The following is a 26,861-nucleotide window of genomic DNA, read 5'->3' on the forward strand; positions in this document are numbered from 1 at the left end:
TCCATATACATATATGTACATACAACTGAGATTAAAAACTAATATGGAATTTACGTGATATTGTTTTGCAATTAAATGGGTTCGAAGTTTTTTATAAGGAGTTCTATGTTTCTATTTTGCATATAACTTGTTTAGTTTAACTTTTATTTATAACTGTCTAAAAACAGATATGTTTAAATAACTCTGTTTGTGTATTTAACTTGCTATATATATGTAAATTAATTATTTTGATATACAATGTATATAAAAATGTTGATGAATAAATTGGTTGATTTGCATCGTAATCATTTGAATTATTTTGTAATAAATTTAACGTTTTTTTTGTTTTTATTTTTTATTTTAAATAACTCTGCCTGTCTGTCTCGCTTTCACGCCAAAACTACTGAACCGATTTAAATGATATTTGGTTGACAGTTTTATAGCCTGAGAAAGGATATAGGCAAAGCTGGGCATTAACTCGTTAATCCGTTAATCGTTAATTAACGAAGTTAACATTTTGCTTAACGAAGTTAACTTTTCGATTAACTGTGCCCACCTGTGGATATAGGCTATTTTTGACGCGAAAAAAGTGGTGTAAGGTGTTGAAACTGAGGGTGTAAATTTCTATGGAAGTATCGTCATTTTTACAATTAGCAGCTTGAATATTTTTTTTTTTTAGTTTGTTAATAAAAATTAAAAATAAATAAATATGACATTCAAAGTTCGTAATATTTTTTACCTCAAGGGTGTAAAATAACAATGGGAAATTTTGTTTTAATTGTATTATTTTAAAATTTTAAGTAATTACACAAAGTCGTTAAAACTGCTTACTTAGATAGTATTGACATGGAATAATTCGTAGGCACAGTTAGTAATAAAGATAATTCTTTAAAAAAATATAAAATTAAGTAAATATTCTTCACATAATAAATAAGAAATTATCTATAATACGATATAAGTTCAACTTGCGATAAGATGATAATATCCTAAGGCCTAATTTTAGTCCTCTTTCCCTTCTCACCCTTTTCTTGTTAGGAAAGGATGGGAAGGGGAAGTGGATTTGGCGGAGGAGGGGACGCATAGGAAAGAGAAATATCCTTTTCCGTGCGTCCACTTCTCCGTTGATTAAAGGTAGGCAGCGCATCTGCATTTGCGGATGTCTATGGACAACGGTCGCCTCGCTATTGTGGCGAATCCAGGTGGCCGTTTGCTCGTTTGCCACCTTATGATATAAAAAAAAATATATGATTGTTGGTCAAATTAAGAAATGTTAGCTTATCGCCGATTAGGATAAATTCAGGTTTTGTATTATCAAAATTTGCTTAATTTTAATTAGCATTGTAAATTCCCTTATCAATTTGATAATTTGATCGAATTAATTCGTTTCGAGCATTTTTCATGTGGCCTCGTTACCACTGAACGTTTTGTAGTAAAATGTCAAACGTAAAGGTGGAATCAGGAGGTGAGAGGCAAGGAGTGGACTTGGATAGGATCCTGGTGGAGGAGGTCGGTCAGTTCGGAAGATATCAAATCGTGACCCTCCTTCTAGCAGCACTTCCTGTTATCTTCTCAGCGTTCGCTTCTGGGGAATATATTTTTACGACTTCGAGAATTCCAACAAGGTAACTTTTTATATAATTTATTTGTAGTGCATGGGGTAATGTTTCTGAAAAAATACTTACATTCATTGTCGTCTCTGTCCTCTTCTCACTCTATCAAACGTTCGAAATTTCAGGGATGAAAATTGTTTTAAGAATTTAATGAAGTTTTTTAAGATAAAAAATCACTACACAAAAATAGAATAAAATGTGTACAGTAAATTAAAATAGTAAAATTATATATAAGGGCATAACGTCATTTTAAAATATGTATATACAAAACATATCGTTGTATTTGTCATTATCTTTAACAAAAGAGAGATAACAATATCATATATTAAACGAATATTTCGATCTTATTAACCCACGGTAAGTTAAGTATCAAGGTCACCGCATACATAGACCATATTATTTTCATTATGCATATTAAACATGCTTTGTTTATTTGTTTACATTCGCCTATCGAAGCTATAATTACAGTATTTTATTTATGTTACTGTTAATTTGAAAAAACGAATTAGTATAACTAACCATAGAAGCCTAAAAATGAAGGACATAAGTAAGGAAATCGTTTATCTAATATTATCACACGTGATATTTTGCTTTTATTGATATTTCTCTACGTTTCAAATCTTTAATAACAATAATTAATCCGTTTGATAACATATAGGTCGATACTGATGTAAATATTTTATTATTTAATTTGACCTTGCATACCGTTTCCTTTCTTAAACAAAATTAACATTTACTTTAGTTTTATGAAATTACGGTACGTGATTTATTTATGTATCTATGGTATAAGTGTTAGTACGTGCAAACCTGAACTCCCTAAAATTGCGAAGTGACCCAACCTTTAACACGCAGAAGACGGAACATAGAGAAAGAGGATATATCCACTTCCTACTACAAATCCACTTTCCCTTCCTATCGTTTCTTTATAAGAAAAGATTGGGAAAGGGAGGTGGATTAAAATATGGCCTTCGGTACGCACACCTGTCAATACGAAACATGGAATTATTTTCACTTTACCTTGTCTTCTGCATGGTAATTACATTGAACCCGCCTACATTTGCTTTTCGTAATCTGGCAGATGCCAGATTCCTCTGATATTGTGTATTGTATGTTTACGAGAAATGATGATAATTTAAGTCACACTTTTATTGTCACCACAACCTATAAATACATGTTTTTTGTTAACCAGATGCTTGATCCCACAATGCGATGGTCCAAACCCTGTGTACGCTCCCGACTGGGTCCTGAACGCCATCCCGGGCACAAGCACATCCAATTTCGACAACTGCGCACGCTTCGCCAACAGTAGTCAACCTGCAGACGTGAATGGCGTCTGTCCTGCTGCCTGGTTCGACAACACGCGCACTGAAGAGTGTCAGGCATATGTGTATCAAAATACTGACAGTGTAGTTTATGATGTAAGTTGAGTCAAATAAGACTCTTATAGCATCCTAGTGAAAAATAGCAAAAAAAATGTACTAAAAAATGTTTGAAACAGTAAGTGTCTAAAAACTCACTGTTTCGAAATACTGTTTTCTTAGCGTTCTGATTGCTCAGCTTTTGAGAATAAAACTTGCTTCACTTAGTCATCATTATTTTTGTATCTGCAGTTCGACCTCGCGTGCGACGAATGGAAACGTTCTCAAATTGGTTCCATCCGTACCATCGGTACATTGCTGGTGCTACCGATCACGGGCTACATCTCCGACCGATGGGGTCGCCGCGTCGCGCTCACCATTAACGCCTTCAACACTGGCTGGATCGGACTCGTCCGCTCCTTCGTTAACTCTTACGAGTGGTTCCTGGCCCTTGAAGTCATAGAGTCCACTGTTGGTGCGGGCGCTTACTCTTCTTGTTATATTTTAGGTAAGTTTGTATCCATATGAATATTATTCTGTGCAAAAATGTTAACCTAAACAACGTATAAGTAAATAAGTATTTATATGTGCAGTAACGGAGCTCGTAGGACCTAAATACAGAGTGGTAGCTGGTGCTACAATGTCGACGATGTTTGCACTTGGACAAGTGATACTCGGGTTCATAGCTTGGGGAGTACATCCATGGAGAACTCTCACGCAGGTGCTGTATGCACCGCAACTTCTCGTCGTGTCCTACTTCTGGATCCTCTCTGAATCCGTCCGTTGGCTCATGTCGAAAGGAAGATATGAAGAATCCGAGGCGATCCTCAAAAAAGTAGCCAAAAGAAACAATAAAGAAATTTCAGAGAAATCATTGGAAAGTCTAAGAGCTACAGCCGAAGCGGAGAAATTGATCGAAAAGCCTAAGGAGCCTTGGTTACCGACATTAGTTTTTAAATCGCGTGTCATATTATCAAGATGTATCGTGTCTCCAGTGTGGTGGGTGACCAATACTTTCGTGTACTACGGCATGTCTATAAATGCGGTCAACTTATCCGGCAACCGGTACCTCAATTATGTAGCGGTGACTGCGGTGGAGATTCCCGGCTATTGGGCGGCTATTCTCCTGCTTGACCGGATAGGAAGGAAGCCGGTGCTCATTACAGGATATTGGTTGTGCGCTGCTTGCCAGTTCGGATTTGCCTTCATACCGAGTGGTACGTACATCAATGAACATACTCAGGCTTACTGATTTCGACAAATTCACAATTTTTATATTTATTAGCGTAAATAAGATAACTGTTAAATATTAATGGTAAAACAATTGTAAATTACAATTTGCAGTTTATTTGAAACAACCCGTTATAGGTGCTAATTATTTCTGACAGGCGCTAATAACATATTCCAGATAACGAGGGGCTATCGATGGCGCTTTACCTGATCGGAAAGTTCAGTATCGCGATGGTGATGACGTCAATTTACGTGTATACGATGGAAATCTATCCCACCAAGTACCGACACAGCCTGCTCGCCTTCTCCTCCATGGTTGGTCGCCTCGGATCCATCACGGCGCCACTTACCCCAGCTCTCGTAAGTTCAGTTGGTACATATTCTAGTAATAACTGCGACAAAGACAGGAAACGTAGCTTAACGTTGTTACGTGGTTAAACATGGTTTTTTTTATTTCACGAGTAGCTTAACTGATAATTCAAAATTTACATTCCGATCAATTTATATTCGTATTCATAAAGATACAGAAAAAATTGATGTTCAAAGGCATTGGAGGTTTGGGAGAGCTTACCTTCTGTGCTGTTCGGTTCGTTCGCACTGGTCTCCGGGTGTCTGATCTTCACGACGCCGGAGACGCTCGGCACCAAGCTCCCCGATACCATGGAGGAAGCGGAGCAGCTCAGCAAGAAGAAAACCAAAACAGATCTTTAGATGATATAAATAAACTTAGATTTTATGTATTTCGTACTTTATTATCCCTAATTATCTCTACACTACGGAGTTTAACCAAGCTTTCGTATACTGTATGTTGTTGCATGGGAGGAAAGCATCTTGCAGTCACACCAGTTCTTTCTCGTCTTTTTATTCTTGAAGAAAAAATAATAATCTCATCCCAGGAATAGTTTATTAGAGTAAACAGAAATTAGACGCAGACGCAGCCGATTGACGTTGATTTTTTTTATGATAAAACACCAATTCGACTTACTTTGCATGAAGATGTCCAACCAAAATTGTTAAGTAAGGTAAACATAAAATGTTAAGTGTAGACTAAATTATTAAAACTTTCATGAGACATCATAAACTATTTTAAACGGCCACAACACTCCCACTCACCCTTTAACTGTGGTAGACGCCAGCAACAGCAACATCAATTGCACGAATTATATTAGAAATACCACGACCAGAAGACAAACGTGAAGTGGAAGTAATTTCGCGTTTCGTCTGATGAGTGTGGTGCCGGAGGCCTAATTTTAGTCCTCTTTCCCTTCCCACCCCTTTTCTTATAAGGAAAGGATGGAAAGGGGAGGTGGATTTGATGGAGGAAGAGATGCATGGGAAGGTTAAATATTCGCTTTTTGTCTTATCCTCCTTCGTCTATTGAGGGTAGGCAATGCATCTGCAATTGCGAATGGCTATGGGCAGCGGTCGCTTCGCCATTTCGGTGAATTCATGTGGCCGCTTGCTCGTTTGCCACCCTGTAATATAAAAATAAAAATAAATAAAATCACCTTAATGAAGGATCCAGGCTCGAAACTAGTCTGCGCTAAGACTTGACAAATATACGTAAGTGTTTTAACCGTTTGTATATTAGTTAACTGAAGAATTACTTAACAATTGCCTATTAAATATGTAAAAATCATAAACCTTGATACGGCCTAGTCCTTCAAGTCTATTATCAAATTTCCGTCTATCAAAAATTTTATAACCCAAGACTAGACGGATTATATAATGACCTAGGTAAATTGTTACTGATAATAATTATCATTCACGGATATAATAAAAATTCATGATCGATTGAAAACTTATTTACACTTTTTTTTTTTATATGTTACATTAAAAGAATGAAGTTATAAGATATATAACTTCAAGCTTTCGTGGTTTTTACTAATATAATGTTCGTAAGAAACGGGATTCTTACCAGGCTGGTTGCTGGAACCCGTGAACATGGCGCATGCAACTGTGCCGAAATATCGGGAGCTCAAACAGCCTAATCGTGGTAAGAATCCCGTTTCTTACGAACAGAAGTTATAAGAGATATAAAGCAACTGTTTTTTTTTATGATTTCTTATTCACATATTACAGTAATACATACAATCTAATATATAAAAATCTCGTGTCACAGTTTTCGTTTCCGTACTCCTCCGAAACGGCTTGACCGATTCTCATGAAATTTTGTGAGCATATTCAGTAGGTCTGAGAATCGGCCAACATCTATTTTTCATTTTTTTTTTTTTAACTGCGCGCGGACGGGGTCGCGGGCCACAGCTAGTAATGTATATCTTCAAACTGCTTGTCAAATGATAAATTTTTTTCACGTATTTTCTAGGATTCAACTTTACAACACAAAACTAAATATCATAGTAAAATATTAAATTCAAACATATGAATAGCTTAATGTAAAAGGTATATCTAGTCTGAAGAAATCTCTATAAATAAATATGACGACAGTCAATTCATGCGTATTTGCATAACGTTTTCCAAATTTGTAATATAGCCTTAGAATTTGTTTACCTCATTATAGTGACAATGTATTTGTCATCGATCATATCATTGAACTTAATTGTTATCATTTTAATTTATAATACCATAATAGAACAGAATGCACACTTTAGTACAAATCGAATGCTCGATCTAGTAAGCCGGAATGACGGTGAAGCAGAAACATAGTCCCAGGTCTAGCGGGGTTGAGGATGGGAAGACGCTGGTGCAGAGAATAGACCTGGATACCATCCTGGTGGAGGAGATAGGTCAGTTCGGTTGGTACCAGTTCAGGACGCTGCTACTCGCTGTGCTAATGGTAATCTTCGCGGCGTGGGCGGCGAGTGAATATGTTTTCACCACAGCTAGGATAAGTACAAGGTATATAAAAATTCTATGAAATAAAGATTGCAACTTATTTTTATAAATGCTTTAATTACGATTTTGTAGGAATGAAGATGAATTGGAGATAAAATATGAGGCTCAGTTTAAGAACTCAATATGAAATTAAATTAACACATCCATCACTAGAAGCTCAAACAAGCTATTATTGAAAATTAGAGAAAATTTCAGATTACAATACATTTCAGATGCTTGATACCGGAGTGCGAAGGAGAAGACGCTATCGATTTCTCCCCGCCGTGGATTCTGAACGCAGTACCGGGTTCCAGCAGCGGTTCTTTCGACAGCTGCCAACGCTTCGCCAACGTGTCCGCCCTCACGCGACCCGACACCTGCCCTGCGAGTCTCTTCGATAGGCAGAGGGTTGTGGAATGTGAGGAGTTCGTCTATCAGAACACTGATACTATTGTATACGATGTAAGTAGATTTATATATATCAGGCATAAAATTTTATATGGTATGCCTTAAATACTTTTTGAGTAATTAAATCATAATATAAAGTAAGAATAGAACATCTTTAAATGTAACTGATGATATTTCTTTTTTTTATTTTATATGTATTCGAAAATAAAGTAGGTAAAATAGGAAAACGTCTTTATGGGGAATTATTTTTAATTCTTTAAAAATGATTGAAACGGGTGTGACCAGGATCCCGTCTGATGAGACTTTACTGATGCCTGTTTCCAGTACGGCTTAGCATGCGACGAATGGAGACGTACTCTGATCGGGTCTGTGCGTACGTTTGGTACACTCTTGGCTCTGCCCATCACCGGCTATGTATCGGATCGGTGGGGCCGGCGCGCGGCACTCACCATCAACGCCGTGAACACTGCTTGGCTCGGCACCGTTCGCTACTTCGCTGGCACGTACGTCGGCTTCCTCATCTCTGAAGTGGCTGAAGCTACCTTCGGATCTGGTGGATTCTCTTGCGCTTATATCTTGCGTAAGTATATTTTAGAAATTTTTTGTACTGATTTAATTGCGAACGAATTATGTTGGGGAAAAAGTTATCCGTAAATTTTACGTTTGTTTTGTTATATTTTGCTAAGATAAAATTTTTTTTTGTGATTTTGATATAGATCCGTTTTGAAAACCTATTATAGTGAAAACTAAACTAATCGAGTCGCGACTTAGTTCATATATGTCACGACTAATTTGAGACCCGCCGCCGCCGAGGGTCCTTTGTCACTGAAATATCTCACGAAGGTCTTAATTTCAGTTCTGACTATATAATTTTGAAAACTATAAATACAAAATATTTGTATACCCAAATATAATTGTAAATGATTCTAAGACAGCATTTTTTCTCTACAAGTAAAAATAAATTCCCAACATAAATCACTATATCGAGTAAGATTATGTCGTTTGTTTGTTCAAGAAATATAAAATACTAACAGTTGCCTGCGACTCCTTTAAAAAAAACTTAATTAGTAGCCGATGTGTTCTTCCAGACTATGTTCGACACCTGTGCCAAATTTCATCGAGATCCATGTAGCCTATCTGGAGATACCTTCAAACAAACACATATCCATCCATCCATCCATCTAAACATTTGCATTAATATTAATATGATAAGTATGATTAATGATGAATGATTGGAACTTGTCGCAATTTCTTATCTCTATACATTTCACCGTAATAGCAATTACTTACTTATGTATAACAAATATGTAGCACGAACGTATATAGTAATAACCTAGTTTATTTTGTTAACATATCTTTTAACCCTTTGACCGTCGGTCATTTATATTATGGACTTCAACGTGTATTATAAAATAATATGTTTAACCTACCCTTAAATACGTATAACCAAAACTTCTTCAAGTATAAGTACTTTGTTATTTATTTCTCAAAATCTCATTTCGGATGTCTAAGCATGATCATATTTCAATAAACATGATTTCTTGTAATTTTATATAACTGTGCTGTAAAAGGGTTGAGAAATATTTTACGTAAAATACAATTTTTCACAGTGATGGAGCTGGTGGGACCTAAATACCGAGTCGCTGCGGGCGCCACCATGAACACTTTCTTCTCTATCGGCCAAATAACCATGGGTTTAATAGCCTGGGCCGTTCCTAACTGGAAAAGTTTCACTCTAGCCCTTTATATCCCACAATTCGTCACCATCTCTTATTTCTGGATCATGTCGGAATCTATCCGTTGGTACATGAGTAAAGGGAGATATGATGATGCAGAAACGGTACTGAAGAATGTTGCTCGAGTTAATAAAAAAGAATTATCAGAGAAATCGATACACGCTTTAAAACAATCTGCCGAAGAAGAGAAGGTACGTCAAGCAGCAGAACAGGCAGAAAGACTCAAAGAACCTTGGCTGATAGTCTTGGTATTCCGGCATAAGAGAATCTTACTTCGTTGTCTAGTTTCGCCTGTTTGGTGGATAACCAACACGTTCATTTATTACGGAATGTCGATAAACTCAGTGAACATGTCTGGCAATCGGTACGTGAACTACATAGCTGTATCTGCAGCGGAGATCCCCGGCTACTGGACCGCTGTACTGCTGATGGGTAAGATTGGAAGGAAACCGGTTCTGGCCGGTGCATTCTGGGTCTGCGCCGCTTGTCAAATTGGATACATCTTCATGCCTGAAGGTAAGAATAGGTATAAAATATCTAGAATGTGTCAGTAATCGTAGATTTAGGTTGAATATTTTCAGTTATCGAAATTAATTGTTACAGAAATGATATGCAATTTTGAATCGTCATCATCTACATTTGAAATTGAAACGAAATGGGAATTACGCATTTATTAATGTTATAGATAGTAAGATTATAATAATGGAGCGAATTACTTTCACGATAAAACTCTAGCTTAGCTTAGCTCTAGATAGCTTACAATGTACTCGTGTCTGTGGAGTAATATCTTTTTTGACTGTAGACTAATCTTAAGAACTTTGTATAGATAAGATGAAAATTAGTCTACAGCGCACTATATAGTATAATTTTGTCACATTATCCAGCTTAAATTACAACGAAAACGAAAAATTGTCGTCCGTCTTCTTGTCAGTCAAATCATTTCATTATGTTAGGATTTTATCACCCCTTAATTCTACACACTAAGTATACCTTACGTTAATTGTTTTTAGATTTCTACGCGGTCTCTCTCACTTTGTACCTCATCGGCAAGTATAGCATTGCGATGGTGATGACGTCAGTGTACGTGTACACCGCCGAGCTGTACCCCACGCGCTACCGCCACAGCCTTTTCGCCTTCTCCTCCATGATGGGCAGGATCGGCTCCATCGTAGCACCGCTCACACCTGCTTTCGTAAGTGTAACAGTGAAACATATGGTCATCCCTCTCTTTCTCGGTCCAAAAACAGAGATAACAACAACAGGTTTAATACTAAACAGATTTGCTTGTTTAGTATTGGGTTCCTTAAACATTTTATAAAATATATGTTCCATCCTTCTTAAATCGGCCTTGCGTCCTTCACAAAAGATTACACCGAACTTTGTTTCCAGGGTGCGGCGGTATGGGAAGACTTACCATTCGCATTGTTCGCCGGCTTCGCGCTGCTGTCGGGCATCCTAGTCCTCATCACACCGGAGACCCTGGGCACCAAGTTGCCCGACACTATGGAGGAGGCGGAACAGATCGGCAAGAAACAATCCACGTGACAGAAGTTATTTTAGGTTTAAATTGTCATAGTTTAAGTTAATTAGGAATAAGCTTTAACTTACAAGAGAATATGATACAATAATACAGAAAAGTTTTAATGCTTTTGAACTTTATTCAATTAAGTTGCTAAAACAATATTTCATGCGAGTAATAAATAATTATTTACAAATCCTGTGTCTTAATTATGATTTTAAAAGTGCCTAAACAGAAAAAATAGCAAAATTGAAATCTGTATAGAATTTAAATTCTGCTTACTTACGTCACTCAATCATTTAATTGTTTACTTCTTGGAGTAATGTAAATAACTATATTATTCATCTTGTGTCCTAGATTATGTTACTCGACTACGACATGCTATTGTATTACAGTAATGCAGGGGGAAGGAATTGGCTTATGTAACACAGGGCAACCTATAGTTCAGGAGCCAAGGCTCCGAAAAAATGCCTACTCGTATAAGTGAAAGTGACAATAAAGCATTTATTTATTTTGATTTAAGTACAATTGTTCCCATAATGTATACCGCTACGCCTCATCTGATTTTACTACTCAACGATTAACCTTTTTTCTTCGTATTTCTTTTCCCTTATCGATTGTTGAGTAATAACTTGATAAAATTAATTAACAATATAGTAGCGATCATTGCAACTGTAAATAAATATGATCGAGGAAAGTATTATTGTTTATATTATAGACAAAGTGGTAATAGTAAGAAATGCGATACGTCGCCTGTATAATTTATAGAGTCTACATTGTTTCCCGCGGAGGAGCTGCGCCGGACATTATATGGTTATTTTCATAACAATACCAGCGTACGGCGACCAGCGAATGTACACGCGTAGTTACATACTCACGTACTGTGACCATCAATCTTGATATACACGGGATAGTCCACTTTATGTGGGAACATTTTAAAAGATAAAGCAAACAATTGAATACCCTTAAAATAAATACTTAAACGTGATCAAAATGCTATTGTGACGATTCCTGTCTTCTTAATATTATAGTAACGGTGTTAACATTTTCAGCAACGGTATTTTAGAACACATATCAAAAGTGTCTAGGGATCAGCGTTTTAGAGTATCCAGTTTGGATATAAGTTGTGCTTGAATTTTGACAACTTGTGTACTTCAAAAACAATTTGATATTTTGTCAATAATTTTTCGGTGAAAATAATGGTTTATTCCCCATAATTTAAGTATATATGTAAGTAATGACTGTCAACCGTAATAAAAAGGGCATAAATTTATTTGGGAACATCTCTTTTGTATCCTTAGTGGAACTAATTGGGTGACACGCTAATGTGGAAACATTTATCCGTCATCAAGAATGGAGAAAGTATTCCTGTAGTATTGAATAGTGTGGACACAGTAGCGGCGTGCGGCCACGGGTAGTGCAGTGTGTGCGCGGGCGCAGTGCGAGCGGCTTCCGTCTCTTTATTGAACAGTGCTACAGCTTACTGAACATAACAGAACGTTTACTGAACAGTCGTACTGTTGACTGACTGAACATTGAAATAACAATGGTCGCCGAAAATTACAGCTGAAAGTGTTTTCGTAAGTACTATTTATTTTGTTAATTATATATTAAATTAAAAAATAGATGAGTTTAAAAATTATAATTTACAAGCTGTCGCACGCGACTTCGTCCGCGCAGGATTAAAAAAAACTTAGTTAGTAGCCTATGTGTTCTTCCAGACTAGGTTCTACATTTGCGTCAAATTTCATTAAGATCCGTAAAGTCGTTCCGGAGACAACTTCAAACAAACATCCATCCATCCATCTAAACATTCGCATTAGCAAGATTATAATGCTTAAATTAAATAGGATACAAGTTTAAAATCTTTAATATTAAATGGTATGACTGTATAAAAATTAAACAAATATTTACTTATCTTTGAATTATTTACTCCGAAGGAGAGATATGAATCGAGTGCGACCTAACTATTCAACGTCTAGGCGTTGAGTTTACAGGGTTATACGTGTGCAAAAATATATAAATACCGCAAAATCATTAATTTGTTAATCGCGCAAAAAAGCATAGAACTGTGGTAGCAGAAATAAATCATTGAAAGGTAAATCATTAAATAACAAAATATAATTTATTTAGATTTAGATAGTTTTACAACGCGAAAAAAATGATTAAAACATTTTTTAATTTCCATTGTCGTAAGCAATGTATGTATTGTTATTATTTTTTTTTTCAAAGAGAATGCGAGGATTGACATTAGGTTTATCTACAAATGTAGCATCAATGAGAACTCACTCTAATAAAAATATTAATGAATCTGCCGAAACCTGAACCAGAGAAGACCGTTACTCTTGAGAATGACAGACTGACAGTCTTTACATCGTCTTAAACCAAGATCATTTTAAGATTATAAGCAATTTGTACAAATGTTCGTCATTCCCGAGTAAAATTAAGATCCTACAGCGTGTTCAAATATTTTAATAGTTGATTTTTTTTTAACAAAAATAATAGAGTTTAACCATTTTTTTTTTAACATTAAACATACTCTATAAATTCTATATTTTCTGTTATTGTAATGTAATATGTAGTCATTGTTTACTTAGTTCCAAGCAATTTATTATCGCAAAAATATTATGTATTTTACTTACCGTGGGTTTCTGACACCAAAATCCCTGTTAAAAATAAACGACGCCATAAAAAGTGTTTTAATAAGAGAAATCTTTTAACGGAACCAACCAGAATTGAGTTCATTTAAAAAGTAAAAAAACACATGGGATTATTATAAAAAGTAGACGATGTTTCGAATCAATAATTACACCTTGCAATGGCTATTTCAGCACACTTACCGCTAAATAACAGCGCTTTCCATTGTTGTTATAGAAAAAGAAGTGTCTCACTTCCTGCGCTGAAATCGCTCATTGTGTTTCGAATTATATTCGAAATTTAACTTTCAACATTTTTTTTAATGAACGCAGACAAAAGCAACTCGACGGTACAGCCATTGAACTCGACTTTACACGTACTGGCTGAAAAAAATACGTAAAGAGTAAAAATAAACAACGTATTCTCTACATTAGGTATTTATTTTAACTTAAAATATGAAATTAGGGTTTGATAAAACAAAATTAAATACAGAATTACTAAATTACCCGTTATTCTATCTGAAATGTTCGAGATGTATAAAAGATTAACTATAGCCCGCGACTCCGATAGCGCGGAAGTAAAAAAAAACAGGATAATAGTGTTACTGTGCGTTAGTTGAGACTATGTTCTACATCTGTGCCAAAATTTTATTAAGATATGTCGAACCGTAGCCGAGATATCGAGTAAATATGTGACTCAAACGTATCCCACAGGAACTTTACACATTTCCGGGATGATAGGTAGCTTATGTGTGTGTTTACGGCATACATCGTATTATTAACTAGCATTATAATTATATATTATAACTTGGTGTATAAACTAAATACATAAAGGGAAAATCTTACTTGTTAAATAAAAATAATAAAGAGATACGAATTTACACTAAAATCAATTAGGTCTAGATAGATACGCAAAAATCAATTTAGCCCCATAGCCGGCAGTATGCTAGATAACCCTAACTGCGCGGTCGTTGACCCCTACTCTCACCTCTCTCACCCGCCAGTCCATCACTCGCGCGCATCATTGCCCACTTACTAAGCCAACCGAGATGTATAACAAGATTCAAACTTTATAGCGGTTCGTGATTAGTTGCGAGCGTATATCCGTCCAGGTGGACAATATGTGGGTCACTGCTAGTAGAGGAATCTTGTTCTACATCCCTTAACGTTCCGATGATACGAGTTGCCATTAAGTTAGGATGGCACTATACCACCTATTAAAAATATAAGGTTGCTAACTGACCACTGCCCATAGACATTTTTATTGCGTTTAAAATAAATTGCAAGGAAATCTATAAATGAAGTGAAGTAAAATGTTTCCATAGAGTTCGTTTAATCTATTGTCTCTACTTATGGTTCATTTTTTATTATACTATTATTTATAAAGATATTAAAGTTTTATAGAGTTATTAAGGAGAGTGGGCCTTATATTGTATTGAAAATTAAATTACTTTAGAAGCGTCTAAACATAATTTTACTATTTTGAAAAAAAAAAATGTTTCCAGGACAGCCATTTTAGTTTCTGGGCAGATTAAAAAAAGAGTTGTTACCCTCTACAAAATGCATATTTATAGGACACGTTTAGATTTCGTTCTTTAATTAGAAAACAGATTATAGAATTAAGGAAGAAATTGAACGAATTATTGCAACTAAACGAAAGTCTGAAGGACATATATAATAAGTAAATGGATTACCTGTTATATACAAAACACCAATATGTCGGCAAACATTCGCACATTGCATTCTGTTTAATTTGTGACTAATTTTGCGGCCAGTGACTCTTACTTTCCATACAATTATAATTCTTCGTAGTCGTAATTACTAATATTTTTTACCACAATACTGAATAAGTGAATTTCATGATTCATAAAACGCTGAACGATCAATCATTTCAGATTATAAAATTATTTTTTGTTACTTGTTTTTGAAAATTATTATTATAAAAGTAAAATATGTTAGACAACTTTTCAATTGACCTCGATTACTAGAATTAAAGAAAAATAACTAATCGTTGGTTTCTGAGACCGAAAACCCTATATAAAACATATTGTTATCTCTAATCAAAGATAATGATAAGGGTGACGATATCTATTATAAAAAGATTTTGGTGTCAGAAATCAACGATTAATAATTTATTTGAGCCATTAAGAGGTTTCACTTAGCGCAGATTTAGTAAAAGAAATAAGTAACTCTCTTTCAGTTCCGTCTTAAACTGAGAGTGTGAGGCTCCAGGCCTTAGAAGGGAAATCCGATAGACCTTAGAGGCCTGATTATTGCCCCCGGCAGCCATAATTGTTCAGATGTATATGCCATTAGTTTTTTAGTTTATATGTAGAGATTATTTATATATCAGGATTTATTAAAGCGCATACGTCTGCATATTGTATTATTGTGCAGAGAACAACCCTTTCATTGCGTTAGTGACGCGTGTTGTGATCGCTTCCGTGAAATTAATATTGCTGGTTAAATGGTAAAATTTACATCAGTGTTGTTTGTTTTGTTTGAATGTAACATGAATAAAACTTAAGCACGACTGTGAACACTAACGTTGGTATAACGTCAATGTTAAATTTAAACAACAACATCACGCCCGAAACCTAGAGGGGTAGAACATCATTTGACGACAAGTTCTGTGAAGAAATGATAAATTAAAATACGATTTATTTTATCATTCATTATTATTTTTGTAAAATAAATTGATGTGCAAAATTGTCAATTGAACGAAATCTACAATCTTTTGTTTTTGTTTATTTACTTTTGAATTTTGTAGAAGACTAGTTGTCGCCCGTGACTCAGTCCGCGCGGAATAAAAAAAAACTTAATTAGTAGCCTATGTATTCATCCAGACTTTTTCGTTTCATCGAGATACGATCCATCTAACGCATTTATAATATTAGTAAGACAGCTTAACATATACAAAGTTTAAGACAATTTAAAATAATTCTACTTGTTTTCTTGAGTTGCATTAGTAATTAAATTGTAGAAATGAGATCAGACAGGAATGACGAGCACGTGAGAACATATAACATAAAGAGATAGTAAACGGCGACCTCAGCTGACCTGTGCATCATATAATATGTTTACAAAGCACCATATGTCTACAATTTTATACATATATTGCAGTATTTATGTTTAGTTTTGTACACGCAAATGAGAATGTGAAATCATTTCTTACTAGTTGTCGCATGCGACTCCGTCCGCGCGGATAAAGCCGGACATAGGTAGACTTTTTGATTGCGTGTCCGGCCAAAATAAACGGTTTTCCGGTTTTTGTTAGGCTTTTTACATTTCCCAAACGAGAGTGTACCTATTAATACTGAGACAAAATCCTAAATAATATAGTCAATCCTAAATTTCATAGAGACGTTCTGCAGATACCTTCAAACATCCATCCATCTTAAGATCTAAACATTCGCATTTATAATATTATTAAGATGTATGCTTGAATCATAAATGAATTTCTTATGAACAGCATAAAATAGGAATGCCCTTTGTTCCATTTCAAATTTTTTCCCGTTGGCTTCATAGATGTATCCAAATAATCAGATTCAATGGAACAATTAATATTTTGTACATACATACTATTGTTTTACATTTAAATATTAAATAAGTTATGTCTATAGCATTCTTTGTCATGTTTATTTGACTGTTACAGTTATAAAAAAAAACATTTCTCACAAAAAACAATTGAATATACATCATTATTAAAGACCGAAACTATTCTTAAGATTGCCGTCACAATAACGTTTATTTTAAAATTGTTATGTCTCATATTTCTTTATTAATATGTTAAGACAATAAAAATATAAACATATCTTAATTACTTTATACAAGTTTCTTATAATATATATTGTGCAAACGTAACGTAATCTTATATATATAAAAGAAAGTCGTGTTAGTTACACTTTTTATAACTCAGGATCGGTCGAACTGATTTAGCTGAAAATTGATGGGGAGGTAGCTTAGAACTAGGAGACGGACATAGGAGTTTTTTATTTTGTGTGCATTTTTTTATTCCGCGCTGTGTAGGTATTTTTATAGACCTTTGTAGGTGTCGCCTCATTATTCTGACATATGTGGACAAAACAGGGTGGATAATATAACAATACAAGAGCTACTGTTCTTAGTGTGTTCTCTTTGATTGTGGTAGAACCCCAATTGGTGGCATTGAAAAAGAGAACAGTGATAGAATCTACATTAGCTGCTGCACGAATGGCCAGAACGACCAGTGCCATAACCACACAGAAGACATTCGATAAATGGATAAATGGATTATATTTTACGAGTACTAAATTAAATAATGTAGAAAGTGTTATGTATGTATGGAGCTTGTATTAATGTGGTTTGATGGATGTCATACAATGGCCATACATCTTGTGTAAGCGCTTACGTGATATTTATGGTTCCTTTGTTTCCCAGTTATATAAACTTAAAATACCACTGCTCGGGTTTCACTTAAAAACTAGACTTCAGACAAATTGCAGGTGATTAATATTTTCCTTATATTATTCCTTGTTTCATAATTTTTTTTTCGAGAAACGAACGTGTATATAATACAGTGTTACTAAAGAATTTGGATAGCAATTTTTAAGACCGAATTTTTAATTAGAGCAAAAGGAATAAGCATAGATTTCGAATAAAAATAAATACGATAAAAAAAATCAATGGCCTTTAATAATCGTAGTTATAGTGATGTTTATTTGTTTACAAATTTTTAGTTTTTTTTAGCATATCGTATTGTATATAATAGTAGAAATTAAATTTGGTTCGTTGTGAATTTACTGTATCGATGCATTATGGCGGCGCTCGCTGAATTTGTAAACAAATACGAGACAAAGGCGACGTTCATACGAGACAATACACGTTTTATGTAGTTCTTAAAATAATCTATTCTTTGTTAGTACACGTACGTGGATTTGATCTTACGCTAAAATAATTTGATTTGGTGCCAAATTTAAACGTACGCTTCCACTGGCTCAAGAACTTATGCGTATGTCTTAATGCTTGGGGAGATTATGTTTTTATAAGAGTGTTTATCTGCTTAAAGCTTTTTTTTAAGTTCGACGTATGCTGATTACTTGGTTGTTTTTAGAGTATAAAAGCGTGGTTGCAATTCACAATAATTTTGCAACAAAATCTTTAGTAATAATAAATTAAAACTAATTATTAAAATTTATTTCACTGAATTTAATTAATGATGTTTATTTAAATTAAAAAAAAAACAACGAAAAATTAAAAAAATACCATTTTATAATATTAATAATTTTATCACAGCTAAGTTCAAATCATACTCGTTGTTTAAAATACTTATTTATAAATTTTAATATAACATTTAGTGTAAACAGTAAAGTATCCACTAGACAGAAATCCCATCCCATCGACATATACAAACAGCACAGTACTTTCCAGTCAGTCGGTAAATAGAGACGGAATAATTCTAACATTTCTCAATGGCCTTTAAATAATCTTTAAAGAAGGTTAATATAGTCCATTGCATTATCCTGCAAAGATTAAATTTAATCAACACATTTAAAAATAATTTATAATATAATTATAATTTAATAATAATTAAATAATCTACATTAAATAACATTGACTAGTTTACTTCCAGTATTAAATCAATTTATCAAATACTAGCTGTCACCGACGACTCCGTCCGTGCACAATTAAAAAAAACTTAATTAGTAGTGCCTATGTATTCTTCCAGACTACGTTCTACATCTATGCCAAATTTAATCGAGATCCGTTTAGCCGTTCTGGAGATACCTTCAAACAAACATCCATCCATACATGTAAACATTGGCATTTATAATATTAGTATTAATACAATAAGGTCAAATACAAAAGGATTAATTAAATAACAAGATATCAAAACTCGTGCTCAGGAAGTGGGTTGAATTTGTATTAGATAAATTATAATTATTGGGGTACATTTAACAATACTTGGTTCGTATACGCAATCTATAGTGCAGTTAATATTGTTGCAGCTGAGCCATGTGCTGCATGACACAAAGCAGTTGAACAGCCAGTGCTGAAATGTTGAAAAAAGAATCGAAGACCAAGGTCAGTAAATTAATAAAAGGAAATAACTTTATTAAACAAGTAAGAAAGCATTTGTCACGTACAATCCCTCTCCATCAAATCAAAGCGGTCAAGCTCAGATTTAACTTTGTTTTCAACCATCCCCTTGAATGAAACTGAAGGAGAAGTAAAGAGGATTACGTAAGACGCAGAATACTTTAAAAATGTTCATGATGCAGCAGCATGAGATTATAAAAGGATACATCATATTTCTTGTAAGGTGCTGTATTCTTTGTGGTGTGTTTCGTGCAGATGTCTGAGGAGAGCAGCACCGGCGGAGGCGGAGGCGAGGGGCAGTTCAACTTAGAAGGCATCCTAAGCGAGCTGGGCAGCTTCGGCAAGTACCAGCTGTTGCTGCTGCTACTGCTCGCCTTCCGCGATTCCTTCCTCAACATGTGCAATTTCAACTACGTCTTCACAGCCGCTGAAGTCTCTTACAGGTTTGCTTCTATTTATTTCTTTAACCTTTATACATGGACAGGCCATAAGCCGTAAGATTTTGTGCCTATTTCATTTTCGCCATTTAAGCGCTACCCGTAGTAGTTGGTAGAAGTGGTGAAGTTTCAAACTAATAATAGATATAGAAATAACTTTCAATGTATAGTGAGTCTATTTAAGGATGATTAGTTTGACAACTGACGCCTATGAAGTATAGAATTAATTTTTTATGAGGATCAATCTTGTACTTAATGGACGGGTGTCACAGTGTCGGACCGTACGGGAATAACGAACAACTATGAACTATCGAGAATCGGTCTTGTAATAAAATTAATCGAACTAATAATTACTATAATTTAGGTATTTTACTACTTTTTGAATTGATTACAGATACTTGGTTATGTGTCGCGTAATTAACTTAAAAAAAACATTTGGTAAATGGATTTCATTTTAGTTTGTCAAAACCTCTGATTGTTTGTTTCTTAAACAATTATTACGGAATTTTCGATTGCAAGTTCGATGAAAACAACCGTTGAAAATCGAAGAGATTCATAACCGATTTTACACAACCCATCTCTAGTCAATTGCCAAATGAATTGTCAAACAAATCATCTTTAAATAGACAAACTATATAACAGGCGCGTTTAAGTCAGAACGACACAAAAGCTGGCTTTTACTCGTAATGAAAAATAGATAAGACAGATACTATCAATAATTTACTTTGCATTATTGAATTCCGTATTTCTTTCTAGAGGCAATGGACAGATGAATTGCGGTTCAAATGATGACTATTGTCGGATAAATTAATTGATGTATGTCTTACAAAATTGTAGCGTAATAATGTAATTATATATTTTAGTAATGAAAACCATATGATAATGTTTTTATGTAAAATGCTGGCAACCGACAATCCACCAAGACAAATTAAAAAGATAATAATAAAAAACAACGGAGGATTTAGGCGCGTCGTGCAACGGAAAACAACGAAATTGATTGTGTCGTGTAGTTTAGTATAAATTGTGTATAACCAACGAAATAAAGAAGATTAGCAAACTGATGGTACTAGTTTACATTTATCCATAATAAAAACATATTTTTTTATAAATTAAAACGATCAGACTTTAGGATAAAATCTTTAATTTTATTTAAAGTTCATATTAAACCAAAGTTACAATTTTATTTGACATAATTCACATATTTTTGTATTGCCGAGATTCGCAATGCGTTTCAGTTTTTATATTTAGTATTTGTATAACATAAAATGGCATGAAAATGGCAATGGCAAACGGCAACAGATAGGGAAAAATGGAGAAAAATGGAGGAGGCCTATACCCAACAGGGGTCATGACTGTTTCTTTAATTTAACTTGTTAATTTTAATTTAAACAAATAATGTATGAAACTATCATGAAATAAAGGCTTATTATTATTATTATAACATAAAATGAATGAATAATGAATAAGTAATATAGTATACAAAGTTCATGGTAGAATGGACACGGTTGGTAGAGCATGACAGTCTTAACCGATGTGTCACTGATATCCAGAAACATCTCACTTTTATATCATTACTAGCTTTTACCCGCGACTTCGTCCGCGCGGAATAAAAAAAATGCACATAAAATAAAAAAGTTCCTATGTCCGTCTCCTAGTTCTAAGCTACCTCCCCATCAATTTTCAGCTAAATCAGTTCGACCGATCTTGAGTTATAAATAGTGTAACTAACACGACTTTCTTTTATATATATAGATTATCTTTCTGTCCTTATCCAATGATGTTGATAAATAATACGGACTAGCTGTCGCCCGCCACTCCGTCTGCGCGGAAATAAAATACGATCCATGCCAAATTTAATCCAGATTCTTTGAGCCATTCTGGTGATATGTTCCAATAAACACAAATCCATCCATCCAAACATTCGCATTTATAGTATCCATTATCATAGGTGTCACGTGCCAGAATGTGAAACATCGGATATCAGTTTCAATGCGAGCTGGGTGACGTCGATCCTGTCGAACAGATCGGAAGCATGCCACAGACTAACGCCCCACAGTGCAGACAGAGTGGAGGGCTTGTGGAACCATTTGAAGGCCGACAACAGCAACTGCTCTTTGCGGATGTTCGACGAGAAGGTGACGATGCCCTGCGAGAAGATTGTGTATGAAAACTACAATAGTATTGTTGCGGAGGTGAGAAAAGATTATTGAACTTAACTTTATGAACGTTCTAGCCTTATCAATTAAAAAAAAAACGGAACATACCAAAAAGAAAAAAGAAAAATACATTTCTTTCTACAATAATTAATTTATTTAGTTTACCTTAACCTCGTAACGTCAGTTAGTATCCGTTTTGATGCTCTCAGATTTACTTTTAAATTTATTTTTCTGTTAATGTTGGCGAATTTTTCAAGTGATGTGATCATCAGATAATCAACTACCTATAGAATAGAATATTTTTAACATGATGGAATATAATGAAATAATGACAAAATTGTCATCTAACACGCATGACAAACATTCATTGTCATGGTCAACAAATAAAATGTTAGCAAATTGTCACAAATGTACACATATAAAATGCCAACTAAGCGGACAAGATTATGGCTTACAGACAATAATTTACTACGTCACACTTTTGTGAACGCGGAAATTGAACAAACGGTTATTGTTCCTATACAAATTAAGATATAGAAAATGTGGACTATTCATTTTAGGAACAGAAAATATCATTCTAATAGTTAATTTTGCAATGTTGAAAAAGATTGAAAATTCTAGATACTTAAGTACTTAATCGCTTATATTCATGTCTATTTTCAGTTCGACCTGGGTTGCCAGCCATGGAAGCGGACTCTGATAGGCACGGTTCATAACTTAGGACTTGTCTTTTCATTTATCATGTCAGGTGTTATATCGGATAGGTGCGTTTATACCTTTTTCAGTGTTTTAATTAAGTACAACTTACTTACGCTTAATAATAACTCTGAACCTTATAACAATCTCTAGGTACGGTCGTAAGGTGATAATTGTGGGTACCCCGCTGATGGTGGGCGCGTCGGGACTCCTCAAGTCCTTCTCTGTTAATTACTGGATGCTGTTGGTCCTCGAGTTTCTGGAGACAGCGCTGGGATACGGGAATGCATCTCTTGTATTATGTGAGTTTGGAATCTGACATCACGACTATAGAGTCTGTTTATATATGAAAATGTATACAGCAGTAACCTCCATTTTGTGAAGTCAGTATAAACTGGCAAAATAATCCTTACAGCCGCCAAAATAAGCAAATACTCTATTAATTAAATTCTTTCAGCACTCGAAACAGTCAGTCAAAAGAGCAGGGTAGTATACTCCTGTATATCGGATATCCTCTCAAACTTCGGTGGTGCGTTCTTCGGTCTGATAGCCTGGAAGATCCCCTACTGGCGGCACATGATGAGAGCGATTTACGCTCCCCTACTGGTGGTCGTCTTCTATATATTCTTGGTAGATGAAGGCGTCCGGTGGCTGCTAGCTCATAATAAAAAAGACGAAGCAGTAAGGGTGCTGAACAAAGTGGCAAAGATCAATAATATTACATTATCGAACAAAGCGAAAGAGATGCTCACTAAAATAACTGAAGAGAAGAACAAAGCTGATCAGGTAATCAAACTCTTATATACCTAAAAATATTTATAAGTTATTATTTGTATTAATGAGGAAAGAAAAAGAAGGATTTAGTGTACAACCATTAGCAGAGTTGCAGGTATTTGGATGTGGACTTAAAAGAAAAGATGAAAGAAAAGTAGGGGATTTTTTTCTCCTGAACTTCAACTATCAAACGAATCGCAATTGAATACTGTACAGGGATCTTAATAAATTACATCAACAATCAACAACCGAATATTTTTGATCAAACAATGGCCTTTGAATGTAAAGAACTCCTGAATCATGTCTCTTTGTCTGAGACCAATGAATGTGTAATCAAATGCTTAATATTATGATATCTTCCAATAGTTTCTAATACAAACATTCTATCACCTGGCGCAATTATCACAACTCCGTATGGTTTATGCATACTATAACTGTTTTAAGAAACAGTGAAATATAAACTCATCATTATTAGAATGTTTTCACTTTAAACTTGCGCAGGATCATCTATGATCCGTGTCAAGGTGATTTGATCATTTTGTCTGCAAATCATTATTTATTATAATAACTTTAATATCTCAAAAGATTAACAAAACAATCTTACTTCTTACTAACGTTATGTATGCGAATGTTTAGATATTTGTTTGAAGATATCTCCGGAACGGGTCAACGGATCTCGAATTTGGCATAGACGTTGAGCATAGTCTTAAAGAACACATAGGCTACTATTGAAGTTTTTTTGAATTCCGCACGGACGGAGTCGCGGGCGACAGCTAGTAATTTTATAAATGTAATGGGATATTTCTCCGATATTTTTAAACATTTTATCTCAAATTGTTTTGTCGTCGACTATATTAATAAAACTATCGATAATGATTTTATCAAGCAATATATTGACTTCTAAAGTGTTTTTTGGCAAAGGACAAAGACATCGTGATGTTATATTTCAGATGGTTCAAACACGTTCTGAAGACCCACCTCCCATTTTTTCGGTGCTCCGCTCAAAGAAGATAGTCCTCCGCATCGCGCTGATCTCCGTCAGTTTCTTCTGCTGCATGTTCGTGTACAGCGGCGCCATCATCAACTCGACGAGCATCTCAGGCAACAAGTACCTCAACTTCTCCGCCATGATGCTGGTGGCTATTCCCACGCGCATCATCACGGCGCTCACTCTCACCAGGTTCGGTAGGAAGACGCCGATCTGTGTCGCCTACTGTCTTTGTGCTGCATTCTTCATGGCTTCGGCGTTTGTACCTAAATGTAAGTCAAAATATTATTTTTACAGATTTCTTGCTATCCTTAGACAGACCAGAGAGACAAAAAGGAAAGGAGAAAGGGAAAGAAAAAACTGGCAATGGTTTGAAATTCACCTTCACAAAGTATTCCTGCTTTGAATGAGTTTTTTGAGATCTTACGTTTAGGGATGTAAACTTTAATATTTTGTTTCTTAATTCCATTGTAACAGCAATGTGGTGGGCATCGATCGTGTTCTACCTGGCGGGTAAGATGTGCAGCAGCTATGGACTGTTCTCCATGCTGGTGGTGACGATGGAAGTGTTCCCAACCACCTCGCGCAACTCCCTCACCAACGTTGCCAACACCTTCGGACGCCTCGGATCCGTGCTCGCGCCCCAAGCACCACTTCTGGTATATCTTTATCTCATTACTACTCCGACTGATATATGTCTTAGCTTACTTACTTTTCAGGGAAATTTTCAAGTCAATAAGTTTCTAAAATCTAACTTAACTGCTATATGATTAATTAATCTTTCGACTCTACGACATCTTTAGTAGTAATATATACATACTTCATAGTTTCAACGTGGTACATTAATTGAGAAATACTTCCAGGGTCAATACATGTCAGGTCTACCCAGCGTTGTGTTCGCTCTAGTGGCGTTAGGTCCCGCAGTACTGGCGCTTCTATTGCCCGACACAAGTCGGACGCCTTTGCCCGACCGGGTCGTTGACGCTGAACGACTCGATGAGTCGCCCGACCAACTCGGACAACTAGAGGGGGTAACGACATCCTAACAGTAGTGTTTTGACTAATTAGTCAATACAAGTACTGCACTATTTACTACTCTGGCTCACTTTTACGTTGTCATGTAATGTCATGCCGTGTTGATAATAAATCTCACCGAAAAAGAAATGAACAAATTTAACATCAAGTGTTAAGTGACGTCATACAATGTGACATTGACAATAAGTGTAAAATAAAAGGATTTTTAAGTGTACAGTGTTGATTTAATAAAGAACTCGCTTTGTGTTAAAACAATATATTTCCATATCATTAAATGTGTTATAATTTTACAATAGTTTATTAGATAGTTTTATAAAAGAAAATATTTAGAAAGAATCTCATTGTAACAATTTTTTTTTTAATTCATCTCATCTATAATATAAAAAAATAAATGTAATTTTAATTTGCCGTAATACTATATGTAATTCAATATTTAATTTACAATTTTAATAGCTTAAATAGATATATACAATTGTAATTAATAATTATTTTAATAGCGATACCAAAATGAATATTTAAAATAGGCAGATACTATTTACAAAAGCTAAATGTGATATATTTTACGAGTTAATTTTATCTTTCTCTTTCAATCTATGCATTTTTGTTGAAAATAAAATAATACAAATAAAAAAATACTTACATAAATTTAAGATATTTCATAATATATGCTCAATTTAACTTCTTATATGCCAATTTAATCAGTTTCTAGCAAAAATAGTCTCCTGAGACCTTTTGCTGTGGTAACTTCAGTGTTGTCATTTGCAATACTAAATCATCATCATCTCCTTGACCTTGTCCCACTTACATAGAGTCTGTCAATCTGTCTTCCGTCATCTCCATTGTCATCCCCTTCTTGAACATGTCACCTTTCACCAATCCACCCATCTCTTCCTAGGTTTACCTCTACCGATGTACACTCATACTTAACGTTCTCTTTGCCACATGCGATTCTTCCTTCCTCATAACATGCCCATACCACGCTAACCTTTTACTTCTCAATTTTTCTACTACCGGTGCTACTTTCAGACTTCCTCTTATATATTCATTTCGTATCATATCCACTCTTGTTACACTATACATCCATGTTAACATTCGCATTACCGCCACATGTACTCTCTTTTCATCCGTCCCTTTAACAGTCCAATATTCGGATCCATACATCATGACAGAACTGGAGTTCCACTGTTTGCAATACAAAATGACATTTCGGAAATCATCTAAAACTACATCTATGATTCAGTTAAAATTATCAGTGATATTTTTTTATCAAAATTTAATTTTTAAATTATAAAAATATACATTCTGACTACGAGGTCTATTAGACTAGTATATTTAACTGGTTTGTAACACTGATTAACTAATTAAAATTGTATCTTTGTTCAGCGG

The 26,861-nt window shown here is 34.8% G+C and overlaps 3 protein-coding genes across 3 annotated transcripts; all 3 read left to right on the forward strand.

Annotated features, from left to right (window-relative positions):
• The first annotated feature begins 1,338 nt into the window (after positions 1–1,338).
• On the forward strand, positions 1,339–4,901 carry LOC106709753 (organic cation transporter protein). The gene is made up of 6 exons (XM_014501624.2): positions 1,339–1,601; positions 2,779–3,007; positions 3,200–3,455; positions 3,541–4,164; positions 4,356–4,537; positions 4,724–4,901. The coding sequence occupies exons 1-6, from the start codon at positions 1,414–1,416 to the stop codon at positions 4,886–4,888; spliced, it is 1,644 nt and encodes a 547-aa protein (XP_014357110.2). The 5' UTR covers positions 1,339–1,413; the 3' UTR covers positions 4,889–4,901.
• Positions 4,902–6,801: 1,900 nt separating this feature from the next.
• LOC106709752 (organic cation transporter protein) lies at positions 6,802–10,800 on the forward strand. Its single transcript, XM_014501623.2, has 6 exons — positions 6,802–7,036; positions 7,246–7,474; positions 7,745–8,000; positions 9,031–9,672; positions 10,167–10,348; positions 10,546–10,800. The coding sequence occupies exons 1-6, from the start codon at positions 6,822–6,824 to the stop codon at positions 10,699–10,701; spliced, it is 1,680 nt and encodes a 559-aa protein (XP_014357109.2). The 5' UTR covers positions 6,802–6,821; the 3' UTR covers positions 10,702–10,800.
• Positions 10,801–12,107: 1,307 nt separating this feature from the next.
• Positions 12,108–25,685, forward strand: LOC106709754 (organic cation transporter protein). The gene is made up of 10 exons (XM_014501625.2): positions 12,108–12,255; positions 19,299–19,374; positions 19,645–19,832; positions 21,775–22,018; positions 22,646–22,746; positions 22,832–22,980; positions 23,136–23,464; positions 24,403–24,712; positions 24,918–25,099; positions 25,304–25,685. Exons 2-10 carry the CDS (start codon positions 19,348–19,350, stop codon positions 25,484–25,486), a joined length of 1,713 nt encoding a protein of 570 aa, XP_014357111.2. The 5' UTR covers positions 12,108–12,255; positions 19,299–19,347; the 3' UTR covers positions 25,487–25,685.
• Positions 25,686–26,861: the final 1,176 nt, after the last annotated feature.

Source organism: Papilio machaon, chromosome 11 (assembly GCF_912999745.1).
Source record: "Papilio machaon chromosome 11, ilPapMach1.1, whole genome shotgun sequence".
Lineage (NCBI taxonomy): Eukaryota > Metazoa > Arthropoda > Insecta > Lepidoptera > Papilionidae > Papilio > Papilio machaon.

Excerpts from the sequence above, each read along its gene's own strand:
- LOC106709753 (XM_014501624.2), top strand. The coding sequence starts at position 1,414 with ATGTCAAACGTAAAGGTGGAATCAGGAGGTGAGAGGCAAGGAGTGGAC. Across the intron at positions 1,602-2,778 it reads ACTTCGAGAATTCCAACAAG|ATGCTTGATCCCACAATGCG; the intron begins GTAACTTTTTAT and ends TTTGTTAACCAG. Across the intron at positions 3,456-3,540 it reads CTCTTCTTGTTATATTTTAG|TAACGGAGCTCGTAGGACCT; the intron begins GTAAGTTTGTAT and ends TTATATGTGCAG.
- LOC106709754 (XM_014501625.2), top strand. The coding sequence starts at position 19,348 with ATGTTGAAAAAAGAATCGAAGACCAAG. Across the intron at positions 22,981-23,135 it reads GAATGCATCTCTTGTATTAT|CACTCGAAACAGTCAGTCAA; the intron begins GTGAGTTTGGAA and ends AAATTCTTTCAG. Across the intron at positions 23,465-24,402 it reads AGAAGAACAAAGCTGATCAG|ATGGTTCAAACACGTTCTGA; the intron begins GTAATCAAACTC and ends GTTATATTTCAG.
- LOC106709752 (XM_014501623.2), top strand. The coding sequence starts at position 6,822 with ATGACGGTGAAGCAGAAACATAGTCCCAGGTCTAGCGGGGTTGAGGAT. Across the intron at positions 7,037-7,245 it reads ACAGCTAGGATAAGTACAAG|ATGCTTGATACCGGAGTGCG; the intron begins GTATATAAAAAT and ends AATACATTTCAG. Across the intron at positions 7,475-7,744 it reads CTGATACTATTGTATACGAT|TACGGCTTAGCATGCGACGA; the intron begins GTAAGTAGATTT and ends GCCTGTTTCCAG.